Here is a 17,688-nt window from a genome sequence, read left to right on the forward strand (position 1 = left end):
ACAAATTTTAACTTCTGGTTGCCTTTGATCATGATGCTCCAAAGTATTCAAAATTAGTCATTTAATCTCTATTCAGGCTAAAATAGCGTACTGGAGAAATCTCAGCTTAATAAATTATGTATAACAATTCTCTCTTTTATGTAGCATGCAGGATCATTTGAGCTATAACATCATTTATGGCTGGAGCAGAATGAACTGAGCAAATACACTGTGGTGCTACCCAGTAAGAGTAAATATTGGTCACAAAGCTCCTACACGTGAAAAGAAACATCTGCTAATACCCAAACACTTACAAATGCTGTTTAGGACCCTTCACTTTTTTTTACAGAAGGCTCCTCATCCCAAGCAAAAGACAAAAAGCAGCTATCATGCAAGCTTCTTATGGTTCTTCTAACCAGGAGCAATGAAGACCAGGATGGAAATCCAGAAGCGCATAAGTATTTGTAGAGGAAAAATAGACCTCCATTCAGCCTGCTGCCCTCTGAATCTATAACACTTATTTTTTGCCTCGCACAGCCTCAAAAAGGATGATTTTGTCACTTGCCCCCACTATCTACACTATGGTTCCAGTCTGAAATTCCAAAAAGAGAGAAAAACATTAACCTGCTTTAATTTCACAGCATTCTTAGAGTAAGACACACACTGAGAAATTTGCTGTCAGCTTCCTTTCAGCTGCAAAACCCTTGAGGCTGACACAGCCACCTGCAGCTATGGACTGCAGTTTCAGTCTCTTAAGATGCTGGAGCCAGAGAAGTAGCAGCTGCCTCTCCCCCTGCTTCCACTTACATCAAAATTTCAATGACTAGTAGCGGAAGGAGTTAATTAAAGGCCTCCTTTCTCTTCTCCTTTAGGAAAAATAAGCTTCCTAAGTCTGAGTTCCAGACAGAGGTAACCAGACAGCTAATAACTTTGTGAGGGATTTCAGACGCCTGAGGAAACTGCTCAGGGAGTCACCTGACAGCAGACTGACAGTTCCAGAAAGGAGGATATTCCACTGGTGTCTGCTGAGATGCTGAGTGAAAGGAAACTTCCTGGCACAAGGACAGCCATAGTCTGTCTATGCCATAGTCTGCCTAGCAGGGACAGGGCACCGGAGGTGTCTCCCTCAGCCAGGCAATCCTCAGACCTGACAGGCAACAATAGCTAGCAGGGTGTAAGTGGGGCATGCAGGTGGAAACATGCTCAAGATCAACAGGGAAAGCAGCAAAAAGGAATGGAGGGAGAGCCTGGAAAAGGCTTTTTACCTTGACTAAATCCGGCGCTAGAGTGAGCTAAGGTCAGGACCAATTGGTTTTGATACCTTAAATACCTGCATAGCTGCATCTTTCTAACACAGTCATTAGCAATCAGACCCAGAGCCCAGTACCTGTGGGGGACACTGCTCCCCTGGCACTGCTCTAGGTCGGAGTGACCCATCTCCTGAGGGGGAGACCCAGCAGCCAAGGAGAAGACACGAACATGGCAAAACAACACTGAAGGTTATTAAAGCTAGGCAAAACCTGGGTAAAAAGCACCCTGCAGTATGCAACGAGACAGCACCATGGCCAAGTTAAGGCATATTGCACCCTGAAGATGAGGACTCCTCAGAGAAAAATACACCTAGGAGATCATACAGGGAAAAAAGAAAAAAACAAAACAAAACAAAACACAACCAAGTAGCTTTTCCATTTGTTTGGCATCGGTATGAATATATTTGGAAGTTGGTAGCCCTGCATGTGGCAGGGCGGTTGGAGATTCATGATCCTTGAGGTGCCTTCCAACCCTGGCCATTCTGTGATTCTGTGAATACATAGAATATAACCTCAAGCTAGCTCAACACTTTTGGAGTCAGAGATGAAACTGTTTATTGAAATGAAAAGGGTAATTCTGATATTTATATCCTGAAGGATATGCAGTACATCACAAACGTAATTCGCAAAGATACCAGTTCATCTGAATTCTGCAAAATTCCATTTTCAGAAATAGACCAGGAGGAGTGCTAGAAGCAACAAGCCAGGGAGCTATTTCTATACAAAATTCACATTTAAACCAGATTAAATTCCAAACTCTAAAAAGCTGCCTTTTCATGTGCATATTCTCCAGCCTCTAAAGTACCATACCTTCTCTGCATTTCCAAAAGCATACGCTATTTACTTAACATTTGCATTCTGATTGCAGTTGGTCTTCTTTCAATAAAAGAATTAACTTCACAGTCTGCTAACCTAGAACCATCAAACTCTCACTTCCACTATCAATCACTGCCACTTTTCTGCTGACTGCAACTCAATTACAATCCAATTATTTGAATAACTGGATGGAAACTGCTGTCATAAGATGTACCTTTTAACTAGGAACATTTTGTGAAGAAAACTGACTGCACAGGAGCTACAATACTGTGGTTTAAAAGTGATTTGTAAGATGGACTGGGAAAGGCTACACTAATGAACATGGAGGGAAAGAACATCACTTCTGGAGCAGGCATTCAATTCTAAAATTGGAACTTCTGGCTCAAGGCAAAGCCAAAATCATATGCCTCTGCCAGCCTTGCTGTGTGCATCAAGGAAGTTGGTCCTTCTACGCTGAGAATTTTTACTCTGATTTTTACTGATGCTGAAAAAAAGATACACGTTCCTAGACCACCTTACAGTAAGTACCCATAGTGCTATTTTAAATCATGCCAGAGTCAGTGATGCAGATGCTCCAAAGGACTCAATACTAATTCCTTTTATTCCTCACATTATTAAAACCAGGTGAATAGCTGGGTTTTAATCAGGATGTATGCCTCAGTCTCGTTCCAGCTGTAGGTATTTTCCTTGTCCTGTAGGAACTCAAGACCATTTGACAAAGCACTCTGTGGGGAAGCCTGCCATTATGAATTTGCTTCTTAGTTTTAAATACATACATCACCAAAGCTGTGGTGCTCAACACTGAAAAGCTAAACTCTGTGATACTGCTAACACACACAGACTAAAAGAAAAACATTATCACACTATTTTAATTTCAATGGGCTAATTCTAGGTTAAAAAATAGTAATACTCTAGGCTTGAAGGCTAATTTTTCACAACAGACTTCAAAGACAAAACTATTTCTAATTTTTCAGGTATAATTATCTAGGACTTAGTTGGCACCCCGAAATTACCATGAAGGAAGTTTTTAGGAACAAAAAATCTCCTACCAAACATATTTCTTCAGCTAATTTCAAGTATCCTTATATCATAATATTCTTCTAAAGCAAGTAGACCTGATCCAACTTATTTTCAGTGTAATATTGTTGCCTTCTTTGACGTGTCATAATATCATAGTGACTGAATTACACCTACTATGGTCAATTTCTACAGCAATGGTTCATTGAAGAACTAAAATTCAAAGAATTTAAAAAGGAATATTAGGTTATGATGATTCATGTTGGACAAAATACTTTGAAACAGTGCACAGGAAGAAATTAAGAAAGAGAAAGCATCAAGGATAAGAAAATGGAAGCATTAATTAGGCAAAGTAATTCCAAAATCTGATTGTTACTAAGGGATATAAATCTTGATAGAATTGCCCAAGTTCATATTACTTTCCCATTGTGATCGCAGTTGACTTTTATTCTACATAATTAGATTTCATACCTTCTCTTCCATCTTCCTTGTACTTCAGGCAACACACCTAATGTCTTTTTAGCTGCTTTACAAAATAAAGTAGTTAACTCTGTTTCATTAAAAGCGCATAACAGATTGCAATTATGCTTAAATCTGTTCACTTCAGAGAAATACGAGACTTTCACATGTACATAATCCAGATCTCTCTAAAGCACTGGAATAAACGCATATGGCCTTTTGACTCTATATGCTAGCCACGTCTTTTAGGCAAGGTCTGAGAAAACATCTTCCAAGGGAGGTGATGAAGAATGTCACAATTCAAGCCAATTTGGGTTTTCATACAGACAGACCTTAGAAGTGAACATTTATATAGTATGTTAAATCAAAGCTACTTACTCTTTTTCTCAAATTGTAAGTCAAAATGAGATTTCTGGAGAAGGAGTGTGAAAAGGCTGTATAGAACTCCAGCACTTTCTGCAAGGCATCTCTCTTAATCACATGAAGATCACAGTAGGTCAAAGCCCTTACATTTGCACAGGACTGGGCAAGGGTGGACTCCTTCCAGAAGACATCACCAAAAACATCTCCTTTGCCTAGAAAAAAAGAAGCAGCGTTGCTTTCAATAACAGTGCTATTTCTGCCAAAAATATTAAAGAGCATACATCTCACTTATGAAGTCACAGTTCTTCCATTCTGGCTGGAAAACAAGCTCTTTTAAATATTCCACTGATAACCTTTTTTCTGTTAATTATAACAGCCGAGAAAATTTTGTAAAAATAAATCACAATCAAAAAGTGTTTCCATGTAACAATTCCCCTTTAACTGTCAATAAAGATTCTTCTCTTACAGTCAAGGAAAACACTTCAGTCTTGGTTCATATTATCTTCCTATTTCTTTTTAAGAGTTTAACTGAGAGGAAATCCATTTTCCCTTTCTTCTTGTAACTGATGTGTTTCTTACAAGATGTTGAGTTTTCTTAATCTGGCTAACACCCACTGTTGTGTCAATAAACTCAGTGCAGTTATAGGCTGTAACAAAACGTTGCTATACATCACTATTAAAGTAAGTGGGGCCTGTTTTGTGAGATCATCAGTAGAAAGGTTCACCTTTACAACAGCACGAAAGAGCAGATCTGATGGCACTAGTGCTTTCCAACTTGTAAAAGTCTCAAAAAAAAAAAAAAACTTCCAGTAGCTGTTTGTGTTGTGTCCCCGTATAATACAACCTAAGTTTAAGATAACAGTTTTGTTGAGAAGAAGATGAGTACAAGTGAGTTACTATCAAGACAATACTGACAAGAATATTCATATTGTTATATACAGGAAGACGGAAAATACACCTTCTCACAAACGTTCCTACATACCCATCTTTATTAGCCTGGGGACAACCAAAGAAATCCTGAGGAATAAGAATATCTGCACTCATCTGGGCACTACAACATATGGCAGGTATTCCAAAATCTGCCCAAAGAGCAGCTCCCAGGGTGGATTTCACTGGTCATCCTGACTCAGGCTGAGCACAAAGGGGGGTGTCTAGGAGAAAATTACCAGCTGCTTTCCAGAGTAATGGTTGCTTTTTTTTGTTTGTTTTGTTTTTCTGCTTGCCAACATGCAATGCTAACAAAGTAAGAACATTCAGATGTTCTCTTGATAACGAGTAACAACACTGTTCTCGTTTTGAATTATATTTTTCTCTTAAATCTCCACTGTGTTATATCACCAATGCAAATCTCTTCTAAGGCAAAGCAACAAAGGAAATACATCCATAATGTCTACAAAGTTGTGCTAGGACTGGTTATTCACTTGTTTCACAAGTAATCATTTGCCTGTAGTCATTCTTAAAGCCAAAGCATCAAGATATATATTAGTTTATTGATTTCACCATGGCCTTTTTAGGTTTTTTCCCCAAATAAGTAGTCACACATAAAAGTCTAAATTTGACCCAGAACATTCATGCCAGCCCTTGAGCTCTACATCCAACCTTTACACAATCTCTTCCATTAGACACCAAGCATTTTCTCTTTGAGGGTACGTTATCTCAGCCTGATGACACACTACACCGTAGCACAATAAGCAAGGCTTCATACTGGTGTGCTCCTAAAGCCTCCACAGATGCCTGTGCATTCCACCTGCCAGGGACCAGTTTTTCCCTGAATGCTTGATAATGGTGTAGACTGCCTTTCAGTTTCAAATGCATACAGACACTGAAGCCATCTGTAAACACGTTTTTCCCCAAAGAGTTAGGCAAAAGCACCATAATCACCATAATCACATCCTTTCTACTGCTGTTGCTTTACACAGGGCAGCATCAACATCTAGCAGTACTACAAAGGTTGCATATCGTGGAACATGGTGGTTGCCCAACAGGTAACTGCAGTAACTTTTCATTTTTAATGGCACTGACTTTTCATGTTTTCAATTATTTAAGTGCACGCTTTTTTCAGTAGATGTATTAAAAATGGCCTACAAAAATAGCTTCCACACAGTCAAAATAGTACATCATCCTTAAAGCATTTAGACAGGCGAACGCACAATATACAAAATTGAAATGAAAAGACTTTTATGCACCATAAAAATTAATATGTTTCATTAGTAAAAATTGATTGTTTGCCTTTGGAATAAATATGTTTTTACTTGGAATCTTCCAGGCAATCAGCTAAACAACTGTTCTAATTAACACTCTGAAAACTGTCAAGTATAGAAATGTGCTGTCACTGATGAGCAACAGTCAGAACAGATAGTCCAAGCATAAAGGAGAGAAATTCCAGCTTGTATCTAGGGCTATTTCTTAATCTCTCCAGAGAAGGTTTTGTATCATAAAAAGACACAATAATTATTCTAACGCCCAACAGCAACATGAAATCTAATTAATACAATGCAACTACAAACATTGTGTTGCTCTGTGTACATAGGAAACAAAACACAATGAACAAGTTAGTTAGGCTTTATCTTTTCACAAATTTAACTGCTTCCCACATAATGTATGAAGACAGTCATGCCCTTCACCTGTGCCAGCAGCTCCAGTTTCCTCCTGCTCTTTGCAGCTCTCCCAGAACTCTGCTCTGCAATGAGGGCACTGCAGGTGGTTCCCACTTGTGGCAAGAAGCACACAGAAGAGGTACATCTGCTGGATGCATGCTTACAAGTAATGCATGGACCAAAAACTGAGTCAGATCACAGGAGCCTCACATTTTATGAAATAAAGCAAGCTAAAGCAAGAAGCTGTACTATTTTCAATTAACAACAATTTCCTTGAAATTAATTGCTAGAGCTCTAGATAAAACCAATCCCATATAATAGTCAAATTTCCAGAGAAATGCAGACATACAAGCATCACACTGCTTTACTTCTATAAAGTCCATTTTTTAAATGATGCATACTTAATGTCCTTCTGCTTACACGTTCTCCATAAGGTAAGAACAATCACTTAGAAAAACGAGAATAGAAGAAAGAAACTGTTCTATCAAGAACACCAGCAATTGGAAAGAAGAGCAAGGTTAACACTTAAACTCATCAGAATGTGTTTGGCAAAGTCTAAGGCATCATTAGAGAACCCGAGTCAAAAACCTCCTTTTTTACATAACTCCAAGTTATACACATCACCTTGAAAAAAGATTAAAAAGCCAGAGAAATGCAGATGGCCATTTGTCAGTACTTTGCATTTCTCATTCCCAGCTCCCAGAATTCCAGACATTTGCCAGGAACACTACCTATCAATCATGCTTAAAGTGGATGATCTAAGCTTTCACTATTCATCATTTAATTTCCCTGCCGGTTTTGTGGGCTGAGGACCTTCTCACTCTCAGCACAGCACGCACTGGAAAACCAAACAGTTTTCTGCCTTTTATGTTTGCTTGTTTAATTATAACAAGTCCCCAACCCTGATATAATTAAACTCTAAAGAATTATTTCATATAACCAGCATCTTCTGTTTCCATGCTTATTCTTTCCCAGTCTTTCCTCTACATCAAATTTGATGTTCATCTTAAAGAGAAATTAGAATTTCTCTTTACCACTGCAAATTCAGACAGAGTCAGGCAAAAGATCCACATCCACTCTGCCTCCAAAAACCAGCACTCAGAATGAACATCTAAATACTGCAACTTAGTCTAGTGTTTTGCTGATTCTGTTCAGGAACAGAACTATGCTCACACTTTGAGCCATACTGCCATGATGTGCCTACTAGAACAACTCTTAGTTTCTGCTGTACTGCAACAGGAAATTGGAGAGCTCACAAATAGAAGATACTCCACACTATTCATAAAACATCATGTGGAATATCTCGAGTGACAAAAACGCTTAGATCACTTCTTGGTTCTAGATGTCTCAGTATCATGGTACAATTTTGGTGAGGTGCAGGTAATAAGTGCTGGGTAGGGAGAAGGGGCCAGAGATTTGTATATTAAACTTCTTCCAAGGCAGCATGGATGTTTGTGGCATTGACGCCAACCCAAGGATTTTCAGCACATCAACCAAAGTACTTATCTCAGAATCACTCCCAAATCAATAGTAATAGTTGCTGCAGCAGCTAATACCAGTCTGACTCAGGTCCCCTCCAGACTTGTTCCTTCATCAGCATGTTTGAACAGTAGACAAAACGTGATCTGACATGGTCTCAGTAAACCCAACACAACCCAAAAGAACCAAACACTGCTCAATGCAGAACCAAATATATCTTGGAAATCTGGTGTCAGCAAATACTGTTATCTGTGATGCTGATCAGATATCTACTGCAGCTGCAGCACCTGCACAAGCAGATTCCCAGCACTGCTCCCCAGAGTGCATCACAGCAAAAATAAATTTCCTATGGATGGTGCATTGTTTTAGGCAAAGAACAACTGTCAGCCAAAAAAACTAGAGCTACAGTTTGGCATCAAGGTGGAACATGCAGTTTTTGTCCCAGCATTGCGTCCCCATAACAACCTGTGCAATCCAACAGCCACTGCATAGTCAGTAGCTTGGCCCTCCAACACATTGCAGCCAGCAGGAGGTGATGCATGGGAGCAACCTGCTACTTTAGACTGTCTTAAGATTTCTCGAGTTCAAACTGAAGCATGTCATAGTAATCGAACAACCAACTGAGAATGTACTTTTCCATTAACTAGAGGCACTTAATTACTCTTTTCCTCCATAAGGCGGAAGGGAAAAAAAAAAAAAGCCCAAGTATCAGTCCTACTGAAACCAAAAGAACTGTTACAGTGATAAAAAACCCAAACTGCACTTTCAGTGATTTGCGAGGTGCACAAATGGAAATACACTGTATCTGTTCATGCTTTAAAACACAGATTGGCATCAGTGTTGTAGTTAGCTTACTACACAACTGAATCAATTTTCTCAGTTGAAGAACACTACAAGAAAAAAATGGAAGTATTTATTTCAAAGGACTGGATGAGAAGCAACAACATATGAATTAGTCACAGCTACAGTTTCTATTGTTATTATTGTGTTTATTTGTCTCTGTGAATAGAGTATGGATTATGTGTCGATATTTGACTTAATGTGATAAGAAGAACAGCTTTAAGACGTTAGCTGAGCTCTGCAAGATTTCCTCACTAAAAGCCAAGAGGCTGCATCAGAATCATTCATCCTTAGTTGCTTTTTACTAGTTACCATAAAAAGTCGTAATAAAGACAAGTTTGTACCAAGCTCAGAAGACATGGAAGTTGCCAGCTCAAATAACGAGTCACAAATGTACTTGAATTTATTTGCATTTGCTAAGTAATGGAAAAAAAATACAGCTCAGTTTGTGTTGTCATTGCATGAACAGTGTTACTTCAAAACACCTACATGAAGGATTGTATTGTAGCATCCTTGAGGTTCTTATCTCCAGTGATTTAGAAACAGGCTTTATGTTATAAGCTTCAAGCAACAGCGGGGTTAAAACCTTTACATTTTAAAATCTCTTTTTTCTTTTCAATTTCAGACAAAAGCTTTCACAAAAGTTTAAAGAATTGGATTTTGCCCTCTAGAATAAATGTTTTGAAACATACCTCTGAAAAAAAACAATATTTTGAAACCTGTAGGCAATGAAGTAAAACATGCAAGTGCTCCATGAATATTTGTAGGCTTAATTATTGTCTTCTCTTCATGCCTCTATTTGGAGAGAGGTATACAAGTGTATACAATTGTGGTGAGCGAGCCTTCCAAATCCTCCATATCAAGGAACATACTGGAGTCTCATCTCCACCATATCTCAATGTTGGCTGCCAATGAGCCACTGCTGCCAGGAACCTGCAAGGCATTACTGTCTTCAAAAGGGGCCTTCTTTCACACATGGTGGTGTTAGACTAAAAGTAGCAGCCATGTTATGCGAAGTTGCATTAGTTTGTCATAATAAATCATGAAGTCATAGAAAAAGTAATATAATTTGCAGTGCTATGTTTGCCACAGAAGCTTCTATGCATAGTGAGCCCCTTTCTCCCTATGTATTCCAGTAGATCATTAATCAAGTGTTTTATAAATCTGTGTTTCCAATGCATGTACAGCTCCATCATTATAGATACTAGTGCACAATGGCTTTTTCATAGTAATTCCTACTTTTAATGCTCTACTGGAAACTAGACACTGAACAGGTAGTATCTGGCAGAATTCTCAAAATAATCAACTCCTGATGTCAAGCCATACTTTCTCTTCCAAATAGCTTGAGTACTGGAATAAGAGATTCTCTCTCCAAAATCATTATTTGGAATGAACCTATACTTTGCAACAAAAAATTTCCATGCTGCTTCTACCTCTCCCATGAAATTAGAATTTTGCATTAACGTAGACCTCTTTTATGCCACAATTAAATGGTGTCTATTAAAAAATTTTAGCATGATCTTCACTTCTGGTTTGTTTGCTAATAACGTGCTTGGGCAGGCATTGAGGAAATCAGACTTATGCAGACATTCCTTCAGTTGATATTCATTGAATCATTTCACAGAAACATGCAATATGTCCAATCTGCCTATTATGTCAACCTGAATGAACCAGCTTTAAACAATACAAAGAGCACAATAGAACTACTGAAGATAAAGCTAGATTTTAATTTCAATCACTCCTTTCCAAAGAAAACCTTTGTTCGTAACACAGCGTTATTCAATAGCACAAACAATACAGTGATGTAAGATACCGTGTTTGAAAATATTAAGAAAAATATATTACCAACTGTAATCCAGCATCTACCTCTGAAATCTAAGAGCACAGCAGCTTAGTATTTTTTATTCAAATTTTACATATATTTAAAACTCAAGCAAAAAAAAAAAAAAGAACTGAGGATTTTTTTTTTCAAAGATTAGGTATTAAACATCAACAGGCCTCAAAGCACACAAATTCTGAATTGTACATAAAGCACCATAGCTTAAGGCAATGTGAGTTAGCTGGTATAGTGAAAAGATAGCAGACCAAACTCAGTGCAGTCAACATTCAACATCTTCAAGCCTGCTTGAAGGAAGAAATTTCCATGTGATTGCATAGAAGACGCAAAACTCTTCCAATGAGAAGGCCTAAGACAGACAGCACTTCTGCACTGCCATTTTTCCTCTAATAAACCCTCATCTCTCTGGTACAGCTGCCCTTACAAATTGCACTGTCCTATCAGGATGGAATCTGTCCTACCAAAATCTGAAACAAGCCCCATCTGAATGAAATGCTTACAGCTAGATGAGTAAGCTAAAACAATTGTGAAGAAAACAAACAATTGTTCTTATAATGCTCCTTTAAGATTGCAATTAGATAAGATTAAATCAGCAGGAATTTCTCCACACAAAGTAAATGGAGCATTTAATATCCTGCTAAAATAAAACATAGCACATCAGGCTTCCTACAATATCATGTTAAAACCACAGTCTCCAATCTCGTCAATGTTATAGCTTTGTAAATAACAATAAAGGATCTGTATTAGAGACATTCAATTTTCACTTCCTCCAACACACATGTGATCATAAAAGCAAGTCTATGGGCATCATATGCAGCCTCTCCCCAGTAAAAAAAAAAAAAAAAGTATTTAGATTAGATATACCTGTTTTCCCTTAGCAGCGATAAATAATGCAGTCAGATCCAGCTTAAAAACTCTTGACACATAGTTACTGCATATGTTATTCTCATGATTATGTAACTGTCTACATTTTACCATTTTCCTTCAGCTTTGATGACAGCAAAAGGAATAACAATATAAGCTGTACTTGCAGTTGCAGGGCAATTATTTTCCTAGCTCACAATAAATAAGCTAGGAATTTCCCTTAATTTTCCTTCCTATCTCACATACGTTACCTGCCAGCTGATAGCAAAATCACACACCATGCAAAGAAATATAAGCACGTGGCCTCTCCCACCTGGACTGAAAGAGAACTACCATTTCTTGACAAGCATACCAGGAATAGAGGTGAACACCTATGTTGTATACACTGGCAGGCAGATGTGGTCCTGGTATCTCTTTTTGCTTCCATGCAGGATTCTGCAGCAAGTGCTAAAGACAGGCACAGGGAACCATCACTTTCAGGGATGGCAGAGTAAACCCAATATTTTAGCCCTTCCATTTTCTGTCTGCACTCTGGCACAGGATTCAACTCTTTCAGAAGATGCCTTACGTACAACCATCTTCTGAGAAGCATACGGTGCTGGGACAATACTTTTCCAACTCACGGCAGTCAAGGCCACAGCAGTCAACATTCAGCCATTTTAACCACTCTGCTCTATTACCATCATTATCTTTTTTTCAACTATGAAAAGGCAAAATTGTAGGAGTAGCTGGTATTGTAGGAGTAGGCTACAGAGCAGATAAGTACTACAGGGTTAAAAACTCAGGGATGTGTGCTAGAGGAAAGCTACAGCACATCTAAATGTAAAAAATAAATAAATAAATAAATCAACAACCTGAATAGTTTCCATTAAGTCCTATTGGTTTAAAAACAGGGGGAAAAAAATGAGAATGAGCAGCACAAAAAATGGCTGCCTCAATCTGTTTGGTGCAGTTCAGGTAGAACCAAAATAGCCACAAGATTCAATAGCACAAAAATCTCTTCAGTCATGATTAATCTCAGCTGAATTCAGTGACATGGAAAAACATGCTTTCTTATTCTCCATTCAGGTGCTGGGTCCGTTTTACATATGAAAAAATTATACGTAGTACTTGTCTGATTCCATTATAAACATTCACAAGCTGAATACATTTTAGCTGTATCAGGCAAATGTTTTCATGTTATTTCTGAGGCCATCATCAGTTATGGGTCAACTAATTCTGTGGCACTACCAAGCAAACCTGTAGGCATTCATGTGCGAAACTGCACAAAAGCATACTTGGAACAAGCCAGCCAGGAACCAAATCACAGGACAATGCACAAAGGGAACAATCATTTTCTTATTGAACTGTGATGCTAGATAAATAAATCTATCATGAGGCTCTTTTTCAGGTCATCTTACGACCCTTGAATGGTGAAACATGCTAGTCACTGGACTATAGATCTGCACACCGCTAAAGCTATTCACAGTTCTCCAACCAGCTCATGTGACTGAGATTCTCTGCTTTTATTTAGGATCCTTCCTAGTTTGCCCTATCTACATGTCTAAAATCTGAGAAATTTTGTTATTAGTCTCTTGTAAAAGAACAAGCGTATGCATAAAGGCTTTTGACGTCATATATCATTTCCACAAATATTAATAGCTGGTCTCTAAACAGACTCCACAGAACACACATTTTAAATACTACTGTGGGACAGTATGGGATATAAATCATTAATGCTTTTTTGCTAAACCAGAAGTCTACTGAAAAATGTATTCTTTTGAAAGTTCTTAGCTCAAATACAGATAGTAAAAACATAATAAATGCAAAACAGCTGGGATATAAGTTTGGGATAAACTGCTTTGCTCTTAGGATAAAGTGTTCTGGGGGTGGAGAATTTATTTCTCTTTTCAAATTAAACCTTCTAGCAAATGTTATTTTTCTTATCCATTGGTCAGCTTTGAGGACCACAGTGGTTTTCAAGGCTTTAATTTCAATTGTTAAACAAAGGCTTAAGGTCTCCTAATCTAATCAAATCTGAAAGACATCCATACGCACAGATGATCCTCTTGTAGGGATCATCAAGACCACTTCGGCAACTTTGAACAATTCACACAGTGAATGTTTGTCCTGCAAGTCAGCCCTCTGGGAGCAATTAGCCAACAAATATTGCAGCAGTCTGAAAATTTAAGAACAAGACAATGCTTTATAGAAAAAGTCTGTCATCCTAATTTCAAGGCTCATCTTCTCTCAGTTTCATAGAACCATAGAATCCTTAGAGTTGGAAGGGACCTTTAAAGGCCATCTAGTCCAACCTCCCCTGTAACGAACAGGGACATCCACGGTTCAATCAGGATGCTCAGAGCCTAATCCAACCTGGCCTTGAATGCCTCCAGGAACGGGGCATCCACCTGCTCTCTGGGCAGCCTATGCCAGTGTTTCACCACCCTCACTGTAAATGACTTTTTCCTTACATCTAACCTAAATCTACCCTCTTTAAGCTTGAAACCATTTCCTGTTGTTCTATCACAACAGATCCTGCTAAAGAGTCTGTCTCCTCCTTTCCTGTGGCTCCCCTTTAGATACTGAAAGGCTGCTATCAGGTCACTTTGGAGTCTTCTCTTCCCCAGGATGAAAAGCACCAGCTCTCTCAGCCTGTCCTTGTAGAAGAGGTGTTCCATCCCTTGTTTTAATCTTTTGCTGAAAGGCTTTCTGAAATTTCAAAGATTTCAGTTTTAAACTGGACTGGTTGGATTCAGCCTTAGTCCAAGAATCCATTGCCTCATTCATTTTCAATAGAAAAGAGGGATTCTCAGTTCAGCCTTCGAATACAATCTCTAAATTAGAACTGATTACCTTCTACTAAGAAGCATCTTTATCTTAGCATTCTTGATCAGATATTTGTACAACACCACAACATGATTTCTTTTCTAAAAAGGTTTATATCCTCTCCTTCACTGTGTTAACTTTGGTACTAGCTACAATGCCATGTTTTTTTTCATTTTACAACTTTTATTACATTTTCATTGCACACCTGCAATTAGAGATGTAACACAAGAGTTAGTACTTCCTCTAACAATGCTGAGGAGAGACAAGAAGGGCCACAGACCAAAAGACTGAAGCCTCAGAAGTACTACAGCCTCAGCAACAGCATAACGTCTACTCAGCAGTTCTAGCAGTTTCTTGCTTACTGCAGTTCTAAAAAACAGTCTGTATTCTCATGCTATTCTAAGAAAACATTTTATAATGTAAAAAGTACAAAAAGTGCATTAAAAGACAAGTCAGGTCCTCCAACCTCCTTAAATTAAGTAACAACTAGCAAGACCAGCTTAGTTTCATGCTCCTCCTACTACTACCTTTCCCCTGTTTATCTTAAATACAGCTGCAGCCAAAGCTTATGATCCTTGTCTGGGATTGTAAGATGTCAGGGGAGATCTTTTTAAGATATTCATTACATTAAAATCCAGCAAATCTCTCCTGAGGATGAGTAAATTTTCCTTTTTAAAGGCTTTAAAGGCCTGTGACAAAGTTAGGTTCTCAGATGGCCAGTGGCTCAGCCTGAAGGTTATGATCCAAAGGAGAGAAATAAGTGCTGCCACCTGAAATGCATATACATTCCTGATTGCTTTTCAGCAGTGACAAAATAACCCATTTTCCTTAACCACATTTGGATAAATGGGTGAGTTTTTAAGCAAAGGCAGTTCAAAGAGGTAACAGCCTCTGATGGATAAAGCAGCATCAGTCCAAATGGGTAATGCTTCAAAAAGTTAAAAGCAAAGTCAGGTAGAAAACAGCCTCTTAATGGAAGTCCTGGATGACCTACAGTTCACTCAGTTCTCTTCAGGGCAGGAATCATGCTATTTGTCTCTACTTTCCATGAAGTGCTGAGCATACCTCAGACCTTTTTCTAAGCAATAACAATGGTATAAATGGAAGAAGAGGGAACTACAGAAAACTGAACTGTATTTCATCCATGCTGCTTCCTGCTAGCCAAACTCCACTTCTACCTAATTCCCCTCCTGATCAAAGCATTAACGTAAAAGGGCACAGTGGTATGGTGGTTTGTCTTGCCATCTTGCTTTCTTTACTGTTTGCTTTGGAATGAATCACAAATCATAAATAAATCATCTTTCTTAAAGATGAATTTCTCTCTTTTCTTGGGGGGGGAGGAGGCGGGCAGGGAGAGGGGATTTTTTTTATTTTTATTTTTTTAAATACCTTTGAATACATTTGATTAAACACGTCAAGTCCAATAATCTGTGGTACATTAACATTAGTAAGTTCTTTATTTCAGTAGAAATTTTGGATACAATTCAAAAACGTGTCTTTCATCCCAGCAAATCCAACTTCATACAAATTTCTTTAAACCTTTACTATAAATGCTGCAGTGACTTTTTTTTTTTTAATTTACTCATTTTGTGAGCCAAATCATCTCTAAGTCAAATTAACAGGAAATGTAATATTAGGTGATCCAAAACAGAGTAAATTTTTTTCCCACTTCTGACCCATGTGCAAGTTCTTCTAAATCAGTACTCCAACTAACCCAGGTTAATCTAAGTCAGTTCTTTCGTGTAAGAACTTAAGCCTGAATGGAGAATATACTTGTTACATGAGTCAATGCAAGTGCACAAAATGTGCTCCAAGGCTACATGATACACTTTTGTTTGCCTGTCTGCAAGGCTAAATGATCCCAGAACTTGAAAATTTTTCATATGAATTGGATACTGTACAGATCAAGTGTAGATTGCCTTTGGTTTACGTAACGTACCACAGTCACACACAGTAATTTAGAGATGCAATTTATTCTTCTATTGTGCAGAAGATACAGGCTACATTGCAAATTGCAGAGCCTGCTTTATTCGGTGACAGCCAAACCTGAGCAAATAATTCACCTGAAATAACTTATGCACTGTTGTGGTGCTTTTTTTTTTTTCAAGAATGTCTATGAGGAGATTATAGTCACCCTGTAATATCTGTTAACTGAAATTACCCTACAGAACTCCTCACATGGTTCGCTGCTATGCGCCAGATCTTCTGAGCCGTGCTTAGTTGTGATTGGTAAACAAAACTTATGGAATAAGCTGCTCTGTCTGAATGCTCAGCAATAATCATGTTTCTTGTGCAATGTAGGCTTCACTTTCTTTCCTTGTAGTACCTTGTTTTATCAAATGCTTGGCAAGTTTAGCTGAAAATGAAATTTAAAAAAAATCATTGCTGTTCTACTGATAAGAAAACTGAGACTGCAAAGGCCAAGATTTCCTGCCTAACATCTATCTCCTGCAGCATCTTCAGTAATGGGGTTGTTGCAATACACAATGCTGAAGGAGCACAGTTCCTACTGATTTAGAATAGGGAAAAACTTCAGTTAACCACTTTCATCAGGATGGAGAAACTTTCAATAGATAGCTTCACAGCCTGATTCCTGAAAAAAAAGAAAGTTATCCCACTATTTTTCACCTTTTTTTAGTTTCTTGTACAGCACAAAATATTACGAACTTGACTCTTCAGGACATGAAATTCATGCTGTGCTATGTATGCAATTCTTTTTAAAAGGAGAGGAAAACTGAACTCTGAATATTATTAGCACCCCTATTTTTCAGTAGACATTCCTCTTAGAGTTGAGTGTATGTGTTCAGAATAATTAGGCTTATCAAGTTCTTTACCAGGCTGCTATGAGTGACAGGTACTGGATAAAGCCACCATGAGAACTTTATCACAAAAGGGCCTGACAGAATCAAAGGATAAGTATCACCTTTTCAATGCTCCAGCCACCCCATCATTTATCTACATCTATTGGATTATCACACTCCTTTCTCCTAGCTTTGCTTCAGAATGTTGTTCATGGCACTATCAGCTACTTTTTAGTGCCTCCAACCTAAAGCTGTCACTCCAAGTTAACATGACTGCTACAAATTCCTACATTACTTTGACTTATTGAGCTAAATATTGTTTCAACAAAATCTAAAATAAAGCTAATAGAAAAATAGTTCAGCAAAACTAGGTTTTTATCAGGAGGATGGAAAGAAGACAGGTAGGGAGGCCTCTAAAAGTTTTCTGAAGTCCTAAATAGATTTTCTTTCGAAAGGAAATATGGCAAGACAGGAAGAACAGCAAGAGCAACCTCTCAATGTTTCCACTGATAAGAAGA

The 17,688-nt window shown here is 38.2% G+C and overlaps 1 protein-coding gene across 1 annotated transcript in view; it reads right to left on the reverse strand.

The window, feature by feature from the left end:
* Positions 1–17,688, reverse strand: part of KCNH1 (potassium voltage-gated channel subfamily H member 1) — a 179,978-nt gene that overhangs the window by 73,811 nt on the left and 88,479 nt on the right. The window contains exon 10 of the mRNA XM_042894006.1: positions 3,960–4,156. Coding sequence (XP_042749940.1) covers positions 3,960–4,156 — 197 coding nt within the window. The remainder of the gene's footprint in view (positions 1–3,959; positions 4,157–17,688) is intronic.

This window comes from Lagopus leucura, unplaced genomic scaffold (assembly GCF_019238085.1).
Source record: "Lagopus leucura isolate 7727_CA_CO unplaced genomic scaffold, USGS_WTPT01 Super-Scaffold_73, whole genome shotgun sequence".
NCBI classification, from domain to species: domain Eukaryota; kingdom Metazoa; phylum Chordata; class Aves; order Galliformes; family Phasianidae; genus Lagopus; species Lagopus leucura.